General features: G+C 41.8%; 1 protein-coding gene across 5 annotated transcripts; it reads right to left on the reverse strand.

Moving 5' to 3' along the window:
• Positions 1 to 916: 916 nt before the first annotated feature.
• Positions 917 to 14,685, reverse strand: LOC306786684 (globoside alpha-1,3-N-acetylgalactosaminyltransferase 1-like). 5 transcript variants are annotated; one of them, XM_079281530.1, is made up of 11 exons: positions 8,625 to 9,339; positions 6,183 to 6,215; positions 5,080 to 5,124; positions 4,856 to 4,915; positions 4,631 to 4,663; positions 4,425 to 4,559; positions 4,207 to 4,339; positions 3,918 to 4,116; positions 2,956 to 3,175; positions 2,548 to 2,710; positions 917 to 1,197 (listed from the first exon to the last, which is right to left on the reverse strand). In XM_079281530.1, the coding sequence occupies exons 1-10, from the start codon at positions 8,684 to 8,686 to the stop codon at positions 2,569 to 2,571; spliced, it is 1,062 nt and encodes a 353-aa protein (XP_079137656.1). In that variant the 5' UTR covers positions 8,687 to 9,339; the 3' UTR covers positions 917 to 1,197; positions 2,548 to 2,568. The 5 variants fall into 5 exon arrangements, 3 of the variants coding, with proteins under 3 accessions (XP_079137656.1, XP_079137654.1, XP_079137655.1); XM_079281528.1 differs by lacking the exon at positions 917 to 1,197 and adding an exon at positions 14,632 to 14,685 and having other exon boundaries at positions 1,451 to 2,710; positions 8,625 to 8,803; XM_079281529.1 differs by lacking the exon at positions 917 to 1,197 and adding an exon at positions 14,421 to 14,561 and having other exon boundaries at positions 1,451 to 2,710; positions 8,625 to 8,803.
• Between the last annotated feature and the right edge of the window lie 4,780 nt (positions 14,686 to 19,465).

A 19,465-nucleotide genomic window follows, 5' to 3' on the forward strand; every position in this document is an offset into this window, starting at 1 on the left:
GAGGAGATGAAGAAGAGCGGATGTACCATTGAGCCACCGATCAAGGCCTTTTTTGACAGGCTGACAGCAGAACAGATTGGACTGTTGACATCAGGCACCCTAGACGACACCACCAAAGTTCTGATGGCAAAACTGGGTTTGGACATAATAAACATCTTGTCCAAAGCCTTTCTGACCGCTTACAAAAGCGTCCCATCCAGAGGTAAGGAGCACAAACATGGTGTATGAGGAACAGATCAAGGCCAGTCTGGGCGACATCGTCCTAAACACTTTTACAACTGTTCTGGACATCAAAAAAACAGTCCACTGTTTTGGGTCATACTGCTTGGCTGACTTGATCGCTGTAGAGGTTGCCAAGCATGTAAATGCTGCCCTCTCCAACCCTTAAGACTCTGGGGTCCCAGAGTATATAACTCCCCCCAGAAAACTCAACAAAATAGTTGATCGGATGGCAAAAGTGACACTGGAATTAAGAGGAAGGACAAAAAGGTTTTTCAAACCTCAAAAGGAAGGCAGAGGAGTCCGCCCTCAGCCCGGAGATAACCCACCTGGAGGGGTCAGCTGATAAGGGAACAGCAACCCCAGAGAAGGTCCCATCAGACGGCCTGACTGAGACGGAAAGAACTCAAACTCCCCAAGAAATCATTGAGAGGGAGTTGAGTAAGATCATCGATCCTCTCTTGGATGGAATGCCATACTCTGAGTTTCAGAGGTTGAAATTTGACGGCTTCGAGGAAATAAGTCTTGATACCGGCATTACTCAAGAACCGGAGGATAAAACCCCAGGAAGCAAGCTTAAGCGCTTCATGATGAAATGCTTTAATAAAGTGCACGACAAACAGAACAGGACTGTAAACAAGTGAAATGTAAAAGTGACAATAGTGTATTTAAATATGAAGTGATGTGCAGGGGAGCAGTAGGGAGGGAAGGAAATTGTCCTGGGGATGACAGAGTCAGTGGGGGACGGGGGAGTCACACAGGGTGATGGGGGCTGGTGGGGCTGCGTTCTTCCTGAAATCCACAACCATCTCCACTGTCTTTAGAGCGTTGACCTCTAGGTTGTTCAGACCGCACCAGGTCACCAGATGGTCAGTCTCCCACCTGTAGGCGGACTCATCCCCACCAGAGATGAGTCCAATGAGGGTGGTGTCATCCGCGGACTTCAGGAGCTTGACGGACTGGTGACTGGAGGTGCAGCTGTTGGAGTACAGGGAGGAGGAGGTTACAGATGTGTATAAAATATATATAAATATATATATACATATAAATGTATGTGTTGAAGTAGTTTTATTTTACGGGTATCTTATCAAGCGATGCCAGTTCCACCACAGACAGCAGCTACTGACACTATGCTAAGCTAGTTAGCTTTAGCTGGATTCATGGAAGTGACTTTCCTGCAGCACAGGTTTAAAAGAACAAATACCTTTTAAGAGCACAGAAGGATGTTTTATTTTGAGGCCAGACTGGTACAAGTGTACATAATAAGTCCTACAACTTATATCCAAATACATTCATTTATTTACACAGTACAGTAGTAACATACAGTGTCACAGCAATGAATGTATTGGGGTAAGAGCACATATATACACACACACACACATACATACATATATATACACATATACATATATACACACACATATATATATATAAATAGATATGTATATATATATATATATATATAGCAGTGATTAAAACACAGAGACACAATGCATTCTGGGAGAAGACAGGCCGTCATGGTTCCTCTCAGTACTTGTAACGTTACGCTGTGAGTTTGGTGGTTTACGGCTCGACGCTTTAAAAACAGACCACCTTCCATTGTAACCACGGTGATGGACCCGGTACCAGGAACTACAAATACAAGTATTAGTTACTCTGTAAATAGAGCATTACATCTGAAGCAGAATTTAATCAGAAGTCTGAATATAAAACCTGAAGCTTCAGAAGCTGGTAACGTAACATGACTTCATGGACGAGGGTGTGTAAAACCTTCACACATATAAGTGAAGGTTTATTCCAACCATCACTTATTTTAAGACCTACACAAACTATTTAAGGCAATTTTAGACCTTTTCTTAGGCCTAAATCTTCCAATTTCCTGCATTCAATTTAAAACCTGAAGGACTTGCGTGAGCCCTGACAAAGACTTGATCAGCTCTTAGCTTTGTAGAGGTTAGCTGCTGTTAGCATACCTGGTTCTATGGGTATTTCATGCTATCCGGCTTACGCTAGCGTCCGTAAAGCCTCAACGTCAAACACACAAGCTGAGTTCAGGTCACAAGTTAGAAGAAGAGAGACGAACGAGAAAAAGATATTCGGCTAAAATAATTTAGAGCTACAACTTTAGCTCCAGGTCCTGAGTCTGAAGGGGGGGCGGATCAGAGACCCAGTGTAACGACAGGAAGTGCTTCTTTAGTGTACTATAATTATTTTAGTGGTTTAGGTTGGGACTCCGTTAGGTGAGGTAGGTGGAGCCTCAGGTGTTGAGCGACAGGTGTGTGAATCCCCTCCAGAGTTTACGGTGTGCAGATGTAGCTTTTCCAAAACCTTTCAGTCCGCTCCGGACTCTCAGGCGTTGGGTCGGATCTCAGCGTAGTTCTTCACGACTCCAGAGAACCTGATGATGTGAACTTCGGGATTTTGGGGTTTAAAGTCCTGCCAAAGGTACTCAGGTGAGAGCACTTTAGTGGGCTTGTTGATCCACATGTACCTAAACACAGGAACAGGAAGTACAGTCATTAGAATGTACGACAAGGTTCAACACAAGATGTCTCTCCTCCTATCTACCCGTCCAGGTGACTCGCCTCCAGCCTACCCGTCCAGGTGACTCTCCTCCCGTCTACCCGTCCAGGTGACTCTCCTCCCGTCTACCCGTCCAGGTGACTCTCCTCCCGTCTACCCGTCCAGGTGACTCTCCTCCCGTCTACCCGTCCAGGTGTCTCTCCTCAAGCCTACCTGTTCAGGTGACTCTCCTCCTGCCAGGCAGCCTCAATGCCCTCCTGGGCGTCAGCTTCAAAGTTGGAGCGGCAGGTTTTGGCGAGATGATGTACTTCCTGCAGAAGACCTCCAAACGCACCCCCACAGTAGTAGAAGTCCCCCTCCTCAGGGGCCAGGTAGGCTCTGGAGGCGGGCCTCCGCTCATAGGGGAATCTGCTGCGTCCGTCTTTATAGTAACCTGTAGACCAGAGGAACCAACACCTGTTAATAGGGACTGAGGGTACTTCCCAAGTCTGTTAATTGCATCCCCTTTTCTTGCGTCTCAGTCCCTCCCACCAGGGATGCATGGAGAGATGCAAGGAAACCATGCGAGGAGAGAGGAAACGAGGACATATGTTTTAAGAGCCGTCCTTTCTCCTGAAGCGTCACGTGAAGCGACGTCTGTTTCCGATGACGGTGGATCACAGCTGTCAGTCGGCTCTAACAGCTGGAGAGACTTTTGAGAAGTTTGTGTCTGTTCACATAATCACTGTACTTAATAACAGTAACTAATAATTAGTGCTGCGTTATTATCGCGTGAAACTTTCCTGCTGGTTCAGGTTCATAGTTGGGGCTGGTTCAGGTTTGCCTTGGCCTAGCCCCTAGATACACTGCTTTAGGCCTAGACGCTCATTACTGACTTTGCTTCTTCACCAGAGTCTCTGTGCTTTTCTCACCTCAGGTCCCGTGGATCCTGGTTGTACCTGGACCGTGGTCCTGCCTCCTGCCGTGGTTCTGTCATATGCATTGAATGTGTTGTTCATTCTGTACACATGACATTTATCACACTTCTGTCCTTCCTGATAGAGGGATCCCTCCTCTGTCGCTCTTGGTTTTTTTTGGGGGGGGGGGGGGGTGTTCTCCCTGTTCTGATGTGAGGGTCCTGGGACAGAAGTTATCGCATGTGTACAGATTGTACACATCTCAGTCCGCCCACTCACCTGGATGAATCACAGCCACCAGTCCGCCCAGTGACTCCGCCCCCCAGCGGCCGTGGAACTTGGAGTCCACGTCCAGACAGAAGACGTAGTCGTCGCTGTGGTTCGGAAGTTGCTCCTCTATCAGCGTCTGGATGAGCTCCATCCTCCGAGCGGAGATCTCCTGCCAACGCTTCGAGCTGGGCACCGAACGCACCGTCAGCTGGAGGAGGAAGTCATTTCATATCAAAACATATCAGGAACCCTGTGTGGGAGTTTAAGAGAAGAAATCAGTGGCAACGTGTTTGTTTACCTGACGGCCGGCAGCCATCCTGACTTGGGGAACCTCATTCGGCCGGTCGGTGAACACGTAAATGTGCACTTTGAAACCAACGAAGAAGTGCTGCTCTGCTGTCTCCAGGAAGTCTTTCAGGAACATGATGTATCTGTCCAGACGGTCAGAGGGGTCACTTCCAGGTAAAAGGTCAGAGCAGAGACGTAGAAACCACAACGTTGTGACGTCATACTTACTTCCCAACAGCGAACACGGTGGCTGAGACGGTGATGTTCTTTCGTTTGTAGATGCTGTCGAGTAGAACCGGGTTAAAGGTTCCCTCCCAGACGACAGGAGCCAGCCAGGGCGTCACCGTCACCACGTCGGTACGACTACGGTTAAGAACATGGACTGACATCATCAACAAACAAACAAGCAAACAAGGACTATGAGTGATACTCACCCTCGTAGGATGCTCGGCTGTTCGTACCGCAGACTAAAACACAAACAGTTCTCTCATTACAACACAAAACAACAGTCTGAGGGGTAGTTAGCATTGTTAGCACCGTTCCTGTTGTTTCAGGCACAGTGTTAGCAAAGAACAGTACAGTCCGTTGATCATACTGAGAGGATGTACAAGTCCTGGTTAACAGGTGTAATCAACACATAATCTGATGAAGGTACTCACAGATCAGGAGCCACCAGGTGGAACTCATGACTCACAGGGATGACATCATCAGCAGCCAATCTGTGCAGAAATATATATATAGATGTATATATGAAGACAAAAAGAGACTATAACTTGTTTCTCTGTCGTTTTATTATTTACTGTATTATAGATTACGTAAACAGGTGAACAGGGTGGAGCTGATCAGTACACACTCAGGGAAAAGGTTCCAAAGTTATACTGACCCGTTCTGTTGATTGATGTTGTTCTGCTTGAAGAGCGCAACGCCTCTGTAACACACACACACAGTTAACGGTTAACTTCAGTTAACGTCATTGTCGTTTTTGTGTAGGATTTATGTTGGGATGTTAATAATTAACATTTACACTTTATAGAACAGAAAAACATCAAACCCTCTCAGTGTAAACAACACACACAGTCTTCATCATCGTCAGCTTTTCAGCATCAGGCATTCACACTTTATTATTTAAATATATGATACAGTTCCTATAAAACATTATTAATAGTGCTGGGCAACGGTTACAATTTTTAATCGATTAATCGCATGATCTTTTTGGGATTAATCTCATTGTTATGCGCAAAATTCAATAATGAATTCAAAAGTAGTGTATTGTGCACTTTTATTTTAAAAGTACTGCTATATGAACAAAAGGTCAATAACATTTGGTTTAAACACATCAGGTTGTTGTTAGCAGCAGTATTCCCTTTACACAGCAGCAGTTATAACAGTTATAATGATTCTGATCATATTCAGCCGGTGTTCACAACTTTATCTTCATGTGTGTAAGAGATGATATTTAAATATACTTCTTGAAAACTGCAAGCCTATCTCCGTCATGTTTTTATGTTTGTTAAATTCTCAGTCGTGATAACTAAATGATGCTTATTATACATATTACAAACAAAACACTTTAAAAACTCTAAAAATAATAATTTAAATGAATAATTATATTTTTTATTTTTTTGGTATTTAGGTCAGACACGTGCAACGCTGATGACCGTAATATGTGTGGTATTTGTTATAAATGTACGTTGGTACATAGAGGGTGATAAGAAGCTGTACATGGAGGGACTTAGGACCCATGGGGAATGTAGGTGAAGGAAACTGGAAGAGACGGAAGAGACGCCACACAAACAGCTGTTAAAAATGTCTGCTTAATTATTAAAAAAATGAAGTGCATTAACACGCGACAAAACAATTGTCGGCGTTAATTAATTAATGCGTTAACTTGCCCAGCACCAGTTATTAATATATATATATATATATATATATATATATATATATATATATATATATATATATATATATATTATCATGTTGTACTACCTGTAGGACAGCGAGATGTAGCAGAACAGGACTCTGTGGGTTCAAATAGAAACACAATCGATCATTAATAGCAGTATATGCGTTTAAAACAGTAGTAGTCGTAGTAGTAGCAGCAGCAGCAGCAGCAGCAGCAATAGTAGTAGCTGTAGTAGTAGTAACATTAGTAGTACAGCAATAGTAGTAGTAGTACAGCAATAGTAGTAGTAGCTGTAGTAGTAACATTAGTAGTAGCAGTAACAGTGGTAGTAGTAGCAAAAGCAATAGTAGTAGTAGCACCAGCAGTAATAGTAGTAGCTGTAGTAGTAGTAGTAACAATAGTAGTAGTACAGCAATAGTAGTAGTAGCAGCAGCAGTAATAGTAGTAGCTGTAGTAGTAGTAACATTAGTAGTAGCAGCAATAATAGTAGTAGTAACAGTAGTACATTACATTAGTCATTTAGCAGACGCTTTTATCCAAAGCGACTTCCAATAAGTGTATTCAACATCAGTTTTCGAGAGAACTACTAGTCACCAGAAGTAATAAGTGCATGTCCTTTCCTCAAACAAGCATCTAAGAGCATAAACCAGCGCCAACGTACAGTGCAGAAACAAACAAATGCAATTAGTGCCACAAACCAATATGAAAACGATAAGTGCAATAAGCTAGTATGAATACAATAGATGCTCAGTAAGTGCTAAGCGGAAGGCTATGGGTAGGCCTTCTTGAAGAGGTGAGTTTTCAGCCTGCGCCGAAAGATGGGCAGCGACTCTGCTGTCCTGACGTCAGTGGGGAGTTCATTCCACCACTGAGGGGCCAGGACAGAAAACAGCCGCGATCCGGGTCGATCGGCTGCAGGGACCTCTGAGCGACGGGGGAACCGATCACCCTGAGGCAGCAGAGTGAAGAGGTCGGGTGGGGGTGTAGGGCTTGACCATGGCCTGGAGATAGGAAGGAGCTGTTCCTTTCACTGCCCTGTAGGCTAGCACCAGAGTCTTACACTGGATGTGAGCTCTTACAGGTAGCCAGTGTAGAGAATGGAGAAGGCAAGTTGTGGGAGAACTTGGGGCGATTGAACACCAGGCGAGCTGCAGCTTTCTGGACAAGCTCCAGAGGTCTGATGGCCGACGCCGGGGCTCTGGTAAGTAGTGAGTTGTAGTAGTAGCAGCAGCAGCAGTAGTAGTAATACTAGTAGCTGTAGTAGTAACAGCAAGAGTAGGAGTAGCAGCAGCAGCAATACTAGTAGCTGTAGTAGTAGTAACATTAGTAGTAGCAGCAATAGTAGAAGTAGTAACAGCAAGAGTAGGAGTAGTAGCAATAGTAGTAGTAGCAGCAGTAATAGTAGTAGCTGTAGTGACATTAGTAGTAGTAGTAGTAACAGCAAGAGTTATAGTAGCAGCAGCAATACTAGTAGCTGTAGTAGTAGTAACATTAGTAGTAGCAGCAATAGTAGTAGTAGTAACAGCAAGAGTAGTAGTAGTAGTAGCAGCAATAGTAGTAGTAGTAATAACATTAGTAGTTGCAGCAATAGTAGTAGTAGCAGCAAGAGTAGTAGTAGTAGCAGCAATAGTAGTAGTAGTAGCAGCAAGAGTAGTAGTAGTAGCAGCAATAGTAGTAGTAGCAGTAATAGCTGTCGTAGTAGCAACAATAGTAGTAGCAGCAGCAGTAATAGTAGTAGCTGTAGTAACATTAGTAGTAGCAGCAATAGTAGCACAGCAATAGTATTATAGCAGCAGCAGCAGTATTGTAGTAGCTGTAGTAACAGTAGTAGTAGCAGCACTAGTAGTAGCAGCAGCAGCAGTAATATTAGTAGCTGTAGCAGTAGTAACATTAGTAGCAGTAGCAATAGCAGTAGGAGCAGCAGCAGCAGTAATAGTAGAAGCAGCAATAGTAGTAGTAGCAGCAATAGTAGTAAAAGTAGCAGCAGCAATAGTAGCAGTAGTAGCAGTAGTAACATTAGTAGTAGCAGCAATAGTCATAACAGCAATAGTATTATAGCAGCAGCAGTATTGTAGTAGCTGTAGTAGTGGTAACAACAGTAGTAGTAGCAGCACTAGTAGTAGTAGCAGCAGCAGCAGCAGTAATATTAGTAGCTGTAGTAGTAGTAGTAACATTAGTTGTAGTAGCAATAGTAGTAGTAGCAGCAGCAGTAATAGTAGCAGCAGCAGTCGTAGTAATAGTAGAAGCAGCAATAGGCGTAGTAGCAGAAGCAGTAATAGTAGCAGCAGCAGTAGTAATAGTAGCAGCAGCTGTAGTAGTAATAGTAGAAGCAGCAATAGTAGTAATAGTAGACGCAGCAATAGTAGTAGTAGCAGCAGCAGAAGCAGTAATAGTAGCAGCTGTAGTAGTAGTAGTAACAATAGTAGTAGTACAGCAATAGTAGCGGCTGTAATAGTAGAAGCAGCAATAGTAGTAATAGTAGCAGCAGCAGCAATAGTAACATTAGTAGTAGCAGTAGTACTCACCCCAGCATCAGAGCAGAGAGCACGACCACAGTCAAAGCTTTAGTGTTGATCAAGTGCTTCATTTTAGAGTCTCAGTCCACCACTTTAGTCCTGATCCACACGGTCAGAATCCTTAATCCAGACTTGATCCACTGAGACCAGATCCTCTTCGGAGTAGCTACTCTTGGTTAGTCCCGGTCCTGTTCAGTAGGTTCAGATAAATCCAGACTCTCAAACTGAAGTAGAGTTCAAGTTTATCTCGAGACAGACAGACAGACGTGAAACATAACATGACTCAACACGTTTTCATAGGTTCTATTTATTTAACCCTCTATGGACCGTACACCTATTTTGAATTGTTTTTAACTTGAAAACAGTATATACTATCACCTGACATGTTTAACGTACAGTATATACTATCACCTGACATGTCTGTGTCCAATGAAATGAGAGGATTAAGTGGCCGTGACCTTTTGTTTGAGTGTAGCTGCACAGAACACAGTTCACTCACATGTATAAATGTGTGCACACACACATATGCGTGTGTGAGAGTGTGTGTGAATGTAGCTGCGTGTGTATGAGAGTGTAGCTGTATGCGTGTACGTGTGTCAGTAGGTAAAGAGGGTTGATGAAACATTCTAAGTCGTGCTTCTTGGTCTCTTACAGGAGAATGTTTTTCTGTTGAATGAAGATAAAGAAGGGTCCATTCCTATCCTGGTGGAGAAAACCCCCACAATACTTCCTACAACACTAACCCAGAACATCAAGGTCTTTCCAGATGTGACACACACACACACGCTGTTGGTTTACATTCAACTTTTTCTACACTCTAAACAATTTCACAGTAAAATAATGGTAAGTTTTCCCTCCGGGTTCTCCGGCTTCCTCCCACAGTCCAAAGACATGCAGCTTAGGTTATTTGGAGACTCGAAATTGCCCGTAGGTATGAATGTGAGCGTGAATGTTTGTCTGTCTCTACATGTGCCCTGCGATCAACTAGAGACCTGTCCAGGGTGAACCCTGCCTTCGCCCAATGTTAGCTGGGATCGCCTCCAGCGCCGCTGAATAGGAGAAGCAGCAGGGCTGCCAGTAAGTTACCATTGTTTTACGGTGAAGGTACTAGGGCTGGGCGATATGGCCTAAAAAAAAAATCTCCGATTTTTTTACAAAAAATCCGATTCACGATTTAAATCGATTTCTTTCCCCCACAAATTTTTGCAGATGACAGAAGCTGTTGAAAACAATTTTTTATTTTATTTTGTGATGATTTTCCCTCGTAGGTTGATAAAAATAAAGTGCAAACAAAACCTGAACATTGTAGAAAGGTGCCTGTAGTATACAAAAAGTATTTGGTCACTCTTTTGTTTCCCTGAATCATTTAAATATAAAATTAAATTAAACATAACATTAAATGGCATTAAATAGTAGCCTTCCATTGTAAACAACTGTGCAAATGTAACTTTTTACAGTAAGCTTTTCTAACTGAATACACTGATACAAACACAGCATGAAATAAAATGTATGTGACCCTTTAACATTCACATTTTCAAAAGTGCAACATCTGATCTAACATCAACATAACATATTTTGCACAGTAAATAAGTGCATGTAAACAAAATCAAGTGCATTCACAACATAACCAACAGTATTAAACAGTAGTGCATGTTTTTTCTAAATATTTTTTGCCAGGAAGACAGCGTCGCTTGTGCTCCCGCGGTCCTGCTCCCTCCTCAGGGTGCAACGCTTCTCCCACTCGGCGGCATGCCTCTGTTTGAGGCTGTTTGTTCTGTGTCAGATGACACGAACCCGAACCATTTCCAGACCACCGAAGACACATTCTTCCCTCTCTTAAGAACGAGAGCTTCACTGCTGGCCGCCATTGTTTTCGTTTGTAAACAATGCGCGCGCACTCAACTACGGGAACCCAACGGGGGGGGAGGGTGGGGGCGATTTTCTCGATTTTCAATAAAACACATCGCCTTAAAGCACACATTCGAATTAATCGATTAAATCGATTTATCGCCCAGCCCTAGAAGGTACCATAATTTACATTTACGATATTTTACCGTACACTGGATTACGTTATGTCAGCGGTTCCCAAACTTTTTAGGCCGTGCACCCCCAATCCCCCCCACCTTAAAAAAGCAACAGAGCCTATTTATAGCCGCATACAAATCAGACCAATGAGAGAACCGTTTGCTCGCACGTGGCGTTTGTTTACAAGATTAAAAAGACAAAAATCTTCCTGCACCGTGCCTTCGAAAAGGTAACTGCCGTACACCAGAAGATTGGCCAGATCTGTAGACTAGTCTACTTGCAGAGCGTAAAACTCACTCTTCTTCACGCGACCGACTAATGTAGCCAGGATGTCTTCGGACAAAGCATCGATGCAGCGACACAGTGTTGTTGATCACCGGGATCACGTCCAACTTGTTTGCTTCTCTCTCTCCAATCATACATTCCACCATCTCTTTAGCAGCTGGTGAGCTCACGTCTTGGGTGATTGTGTGCGGTTAGGTAGCCCCTTTCTTGCTATTCTGTGACCAGATATGAAGCCTGCAGTGCATGTTTTGTAGATCCAACACATGAATGAGACTGCAGTTGTTTTGGGCTGTTTTGTAACTCATCCAATGTCGATATAAAGAATGTAAGGTGCTTTTGACTTGCACTGGCATGATTGGTGTTCAGGTGGTGACGTAAATAAGAGGGCTTCAGCCAACTGTTAGCCAGAACCTCACTGCACTGCAGACTGCAAAAACCCTGTCTCCTAAAAATTACGTTCCCCCAAAACTAAAATGCATTCTCAATTACGTTTGACCAAAAACGTATTTTCTCCCCGATTACGTTTGTGTTTGACTTATTACAAATACGTTTCCAATCAATATTTTAACCTTTTTTTCCCCTCGCCACCACCGCCTCTCCTTCTCCCTATTATGCGGTCAGAATACTACCACAACACGCCGCCTGTCTCCAGCAGAAACACGCTCATCCAGGCCGAGCAACGAGGAACATTACGCGGCTACAATACCTCCACAAAGGCCCGCGTGTAAAATCCGGGAGTAACCGTGACTCTCTCAAGGGTTAGGTGTGGGTGGGGACGTGGCTTCCTAGTGGAAGTTATGGTTAGATGGATACAAACGAATAAAATATACCTCCATAACACCCCGCCACTCTCGGCTCATACCTCCCCAGCAACGAGGCACATCACCCGGCCACAATACCTCCAGAATGTTCCCCGGGTGAAATCCGGGACTTGGTTTTATGGTTCCGAGCGGCGGGCGCTCACCCGTTGGTGACGGACGCGAGGTCTCCAGCCGCCCCCGCCGCGAGGCACCCCATTGTCAGGTCTGTCAGCCCTCGGAACAGGCCGCGGGGCAACAACTCGTGGGTGGCGGGGGTAGAGGCGGGTTAGGGTTAAATACATTCATGGTCAAACGTTTATAGTCATTTTTCGGAGACAGGACTGCACCATTAGACCACCATTACATTTTTCCTCTCCACACACTTTGGGAATCCCTGCGTTATGTGATAGTAGGATAACTGGGTTTTACGGTATATGCCAGAATGTTACAAAAGGGCCAATACTTTTGCATTTAATTCCCAACAAATAAAATAATAACAATAGACATTCAATCAATAATTGTTGCAGTTTAATACATGTTCTCAAGACAAATAATAAAGGGACATTTGTATTACGTCACAAAAGTCACAATGTACTGCATGTTTAGAGGAAAACCAATAAAATCTTTAATTACTGGCTTAACTGAACTCAGGAGGATAACCTCAGACCAGTAGGGCCGAGATCGGAAAAAGTGGCTGATGGTATGCTGCTGCTGGTGTTCAGCGGTAGGTACCGATCCTTAGAGTGGTATGCTGCTGGTGTTCAGCGGTAGGTACCGATCCTTAGAGTGGTATGTCAGTACTTTTCCAACAGCACACTGTTTGCTGAAGGCAGATTCTGCTTGAAAGTGGTAGTCCACTGTCAGACAGGCACACCAGTGCCGTCTCTTGATGTATATGCACATTTAATGTAAATTGGTTTGATTCACGAACAGTGATGCCATAAATGTATTTTTTTTACTTTATTGACAAAGTAGCGCAACGCAGTGTCTTAAATAAAGGAATGTATCTGATTTATCTCGTCCATTTTCTCGTTCGGATATATGAAAGGCTTTTAAAATGACAATAAAGTGATTTAGTATTTGCTGATGTGCCCTGGAACTGATATTATGGCCAATGTATGCATGTGTATATCCTATATTATACACACACGGTATATACATACCACTGATATGAACCTTCAAGCGGCACCTGCCTTCAGGAAACGGTGTGCCATTCGAGAAGTATTGACATACCACTCTAAAGATCGGTACCTACCGCTGAACAACAGCAGCAAACCATCGGACACTTTTCAATCTCGGCGTCACTCCCTCAGACACTGAATTAAAATAGCATTAAGAGTGAAACGCTGATTTAAAATAGTATCAAGAACAGTGTACTAGAACGGCATCACAGTCTGCTTGTTAACAAGTCTTATACACATTTATAGGTCTTTTGAACAGCATGAACTCACATGAATGAAAACAATAAAGAGAGAGAACACTTTAAAGAGGACCTGACTGCGACGTCTGGCTGGTATCCTCACTCTCTGATGACGAGTGACTGTAAACAAACAAAATAAAAACACAATGTTCTGAACTTCTGGAAAGTTCTATGACATCGAGGATAAACACAGTTAGAAGAAGCTTTGGGTGTGCAGCTGTGGGTTTGCGTGTGCCTCACATGTTAACATATCAGTGCAAGTAATACAACAATACCACACAGTTTAAATGAACAGACTATGTGATGAGCTGATCACGTTAGGTGAAGAAATGAAGCTAAGACAATGGACCACAATGGACTAACGTTTCAACACTAAGATGAGTTTGATCTGGTTTAGTGTTGCTCCTGGGATAACACACACTAACGTTAGTGTTAGCTCAACTGTTCATCGTCTTGAACACGTCGTGATTTCTGGTCCTCTCCATTTTGATAATCGTCCTGTTTGCGGTCCTACAGTCGGTTCAATAATAGCACAAGTAAACAGAAGTTCGGTTACTAACGTTAAAGCTTAACACTGTAATTGGTGATTAACTTTATTTATGTTAACTTAACTTGCTATGCTGTTAGCTAGCTAACCTTTCTAAGGCTACTTGACCTCGAGCTAGCTAACATCACAGAGCTAACGTTAGCTCCACTAATATTACCAACCTGATGTAATGAAACAGAACAAGTGAAACATTATCTGCGATGTTAACAGTTCAATAATCATGAAGACAAAACAAGTTACCTCGGCTCCTCGTTGACCTCCACATGGCTGTGAAGGATGAGCTGAAGCTGTTGTGTTCAAAGTCACGTTCAGGAGCAGTCGCTCACGTCTTGTCATTCAAAAATGACTTTTAGGCAATGAGCAGTTTGAATAATAGAAATATTCTATCGTCATTACAGACACATTAACCTACAATAGACAGTACGATGTAGATGGATCGTGATTCACTGAACTTGTACAGAGAAGCATATTTATCCACCACTTCACAAAATATACTATATTATGCTGCTATTGTTATTATTAATTGACGCCATTAACTTACATGCAAGGGATGACCATTTAACTGTATGTTAGTTATTATGAAATACTGTAAGATACCGTTGGAAATCGACCTCGAATTTAGAGACACATTTTATGATTGATATTTACATATATATCAGGCACCACCACCCCAAAAAAAATAGGGTGAAATGTGTTTTGCCCCCCCAAAATAAAAAGTCATGCATCACCTGGACCAGATCAGATCAGACCGGGATCGATAACGGATTATTGACCCTCTACGCGTCATCTGACGGTCCCGCTGTGGGTATTTACGCGTTTACGCGCGAGCTCCAAGCAGACCCACCGACCACCAACCACCGATCACCGCGAGACGACCGGAAGCGACAGAGAGAAACAACGAGAAACACAGAAAAACACTCAACAACACCAGAGACTCACCGTGTAGGCAGCGCGCGCTCACTCTCTGAAACAGGAAGTGTAACTTATACGGTTACACCGCCCAACATCCAGGCTACTTCCTGTTCAGGGAGCTCCTGAGGCTCCGCCCCTCACCTCAGGTAAACAAGTGACGTCAACAGGTCCCTGAACCAGGAAGCAGGGTTTGAAAATGTTTATTTGAACCCAAATAATGACATAAACATAAAGATATAATGAACTGTGATAAACTGAAGGATGAGGTGTTCTTTTGATCCTTAGAGTGGTATGCTGCTGGTGTTCAGCGGTAGGTACCGATCCTTAGAGTGGTATGTCAGTACTTTTCCAACAGCACACTGTTTGCTGAAGGCAGATTCTGCTTGAAAGTGGTAGTCCACTGTCAGACAGGCACACCAGTGCCGTCTCTTGATGTATATGCACATTTAATGTAAATTGGTTTGATTCACGAACAGTGATGTCATAAATAAAAATGTTTTACTTTATTGACAAAGTAGCGCAACGCAGTGTCTTAAATAAAGGAATGTATCTAATTTGTCTCGTCCATTTTCTCGTTCGGATATATGAAAGGCTTTTTAAATGACAATAAAGTGATTTAGTATTTGCTGATGTGCCCTGGAACTGATGGCCGTGCATTTTATACCTGGGCCTTCAGTGCTGTCCTACTACAGTTGAATAACCTCATTATGATGCCACAGCTACAGGTTATTATTTGTTTCGTGTAAAAGCAGCATATTCACATAAAACTGCAACATTTGACAAGTGAAATAAAATGTTACATGAAGCTCAACACCTACAGAACATGAACTGCAGAGTGCAGATACATGAATCCGCGCATGACGGGACGCTACGTCATGAACGGACAATGCATAGTCAAATCAACGTAATAACACAATGACAAAGTCACAAGAACCAGTCACATATGTTCATATGACAACAAAGCAACAAATCAATCCAGCAGACCTGCAGCGGATCCACGCATTCCACCACACAAGAGCACGAGCCATCAAATATTATTCATGAAAACCACACGATAGACAAGTGAACAGAAGTAACGTCACTGCGGATGTAAACAAACAAACGCACTTCACTGACCAACTGCTGTTCACTGAAAGACAAACTCCATCCTCCTTTCTTTGTTGACAAAGAGTTCAATCCCACGGCTGTACGGTACATCGTTTCAGTTCCAGTAAGAAGTCCTTCTCCATTCAGTGATGTTAGTCGAGCCTCCCCAGTTGTATTTCGCCGGTCTGCGATGGCCGGTTGGCAGCGGGGCCGGGATCCCACCTCCGCCGCCGCGGTTGTGGAGCTCCGTTTCCCTGCGAACGTGTTCGTTGAGTTGTAGATCCACTCGGGTTTCTCCAAAAGTTTTCAAAAGCACAGTAGTGCCGTGCTATGGTGTCCTCAGGTTAGCGTAGCATAGCTCCAAACACCAAGACGCTCAGTTAAAATGAAACGCTGTCAGCAAGAAATACCGTCCATACAAATAAATAAACTACACCAAGCAAAACCCTAAATATGTTATAATTTCTTCCATATCTTTCAATTTGAACTCTTACTACTCCGACTAAGCTCTGATGGCTTCCTTAAGTTTCGGTTCACGATCGTCACGTGCTCGCCCACTGACCAATCACAGCACACGCTGCACCTCACTGCAGAGCTGCACCTGAACACTGAGCTGCTCGTTAATGCTGACGTCATTATAGGCCAGCTAGCAGCTCTGACACGTCAAAGAATACGCCCAACATGTCAAACTAAAGATCTGATTGGTTGAACACTATGACAATCAACAACATCGTCCCCGTTCACTTAAAGTGCACATGGTGCACTTGTGAGTCTGCAGGCCTCTGGCTCTGTTCTACCTAGAGACACAGAGGTGAGATCTGATTGGATAAACGCTCTACTTAAAACAAGCTGCACTGGAAGCAGAGCAACTGAGGAAGACAGCAGCTGTACAATGAGAACATAAAATAATGGGGACAATATGTTTATAAATTATAATACATGTAGTGTGTTTCAGAAAAATTATTAAATTATAAAACAGATATAACTTTGTGATTCTGTTTAGGCCAGCGGAGAAGGCCTTGCAGGCCCTGATGGCCCACCACTGGTATATATATGTATATTAGGGCTGAGCAAGTTAACACGTTAATTAATTCACGCGACAATTACTTTATCGCGTGTTAACGCAGTTTTTTGAAATCATTGTCAACACAAGAACCGGGCAGCAAGTGGTGAATATCCGTGTGTGTGTGTGTTGCGCCTCTTCCTTCTCATCCTGCTGCTCCCGCAAAAAATAAAAAAATAAATGATGAATTTAAATTGTTGTTTTAGAGATTTTAAAGTGTTTTGTTTGTAATATGTATAATGAGCATCATTTAGTGATCACTACTGAGAATTTAACAAACATGACGTAGATAGGTTTGCAGTTTTCAATGTGAATGTCGTTTGCAGTTTTCAAGAAGTATATTTAAATATCATCTCTTACACACATGAAGATAAAGTTGTGAACACCGGCTGAATATCTATGATCAGAATCATTATAACTGTGTTATAACCGCTGCTGTGTTAAGGGAATACTGCTGCTAACAACAACCTGATGTGTTTAAAGTGTTTAAACCAAATGTTATTGACCTTTTGTTCATGTAGCAGTACTTTCAAAATAAAAGTGAGCAATACACTACTTTTGAATTCATTATTGAACTTTCCGCATAACAATGAGATTAATCGCAAAATCATGCGATTAATCGCAATTAAAAATTGTAATCGTTGCCCAGCACTAATATGTATTTAAATATATATATGTATATATATATATATATATATGTATATATATATTTAAATACATACAAATAGCTGTCTCAAAATTGTTCAACCCCTTCATGACAAGCGTAAGTGTACTTAGCGTACTTAGTAGAGCATCTTTAGAACTTAGTAGAGCGTCTAGTACTTTGTATAGGATCTTTAGTACTTAGAGAGCATCTTTAGTACTGAGTAGAGCGTCTTTAGTACTTTGTATAGCATCTTTAGTACTTAATAGAGCATCTTTAGTACTTAGTAGAGCGTCTTTAGTACTTAGTAGAGCACCTTTAGTGCTTTGTATAGCATCTTTAGAATTTAGTAGAGTGTCTTTAGAACATAGTAGAGCATCTTTAGAACTTAGTAGAGCGTCTTTAGTACTTTGGATAGCATCTTTAGAACTTAGTAGAGCGTCTTTCGAACTTTGTAGAGCATCTTTAGTACTTTGTATAGCATCTTTAGTACTTAGTAGAGCGTCTTTAGTACTTTGTATAGGATCTTTAGTACTTAGTAGAGCATCTTTAGTACTTAGTAGAGCATCTTTAGAACTTAGTAGAGCATCTTTAGACATAGGAGAGCATCTTTAGAACGTAGTAGAGCATCTTTAGAACATAGTAGAGCACCTTTAGAACTTAGTAGAGCATCTTTAGTACTTTGTATAGCATCTTTATTACTTCGTAGAGCATCTTTAGTACTTTGTATAGCGTCTTTAGAACTTAGAAGAGCATCTTTAGTACTTAGTAGAGCATCTTTAGTACTTAGTAGAGCGTCTTTAGTACTTTGTACAGCATCTTTAGAACTTAGTAGAGCATCTTTAGAACTTTGTAGAGCATCCTTAGTATTTTGTAGAGCATCTTTAGTACTTTGTATAGCATCTTTAGTCCTTAGTAGAGCGTATTTAGTACTTTGTAGAGCATCTTTAGTACTTTGTGTAGAATCTTTAGTACTTAGTAGAGCGTTCACTGTTAACATCATTTATGCTGTTTCACTGTTAACATCATTCATTCTGTTTCAATGTTAACGGCATTTATTCTGTTTCACTGTTAACATCATACATTCTGTTTCAATGCTAACAACATTTATTCTGTTTCACTGTCAACGACATTTATTCTGTTTCAGTGTCAACGACATTTATTCTTTTTCAGTGTGAACGACATTTATTCTGTTTCACTGTTGACGCCATTTATTCTGTTTCAATGTTAACAACATTTATTCTGTTTCACTGTTGACGCCATTTATTCTGTTTCAATGTTAACAACATTTATTCTGTTTCACTGTTAAAGACATTTATTCTGTTTCACTGTTAACGACATTTATTCTGTTTCACTGTTAAAGACATTTATTCAGTTTCACTGTTAACGACATTTATTCTGTTTCAATGTTAACGACATTTATTCAGTTTCACTGTTAAAGACATTTATTCTGTTTCACTGTTAACGACATTTATTCTTTTTCAGTGTGAACGACATTTATTCTGTTTCACTGTTGACGCCATTTATTCTGTTTCAATGTTAACAACATTTATTCTGTTTCACTGTTAAAGACATTTATTCTGTTTCACTATTAACGACATTTATTCAGTTTCACTGTTAAAGACATTTATTCAGTTTCACTGTTAACAACATTTATTCTGTTTCAATGTTAACGACATTTATTCTGTTTCACTGTTAAAGACATTTATTCTGTTTCAGTGTTAACGACATTTATTCGTTTTCAGTGTTAACGACATTCATTCTGTTTCACTGTTCACGACATTTATTCTTTTTCAGTGCTAACGACATTTATTCTGTTTCACTGTTCACGACATTTATTCTGTTTCACTGTTAACGACATTTATTCTGTTTCACTGTTGACATAATTTATTCTTTTTCAGTGTTAACGACATTTATTCTTTTTCACTGTTAACATCATTTATTTTGTTTCAGTGTTCACGACATTTATTCTGTTTCACTGTTGACGACATTTATTCTGTTTCACTGTTAACGACATTCATTCTGTTTCACTGTTGACATCATTTATTCTGTTTCAATGTTGATGACAT

The sequence above is a fragment of the Melanostigma gelatinosum genome (genome assembly GCF_949748355.1).
Source record: "Melanostigma gelatinosum genome assembly, chromosome: 13".
NCBI lineage: Eukaryota > Metazoa > Chordata > Actinopteri > Perciformes > Zoarcidae > Melanostigma > Melanostigma gelatinosum.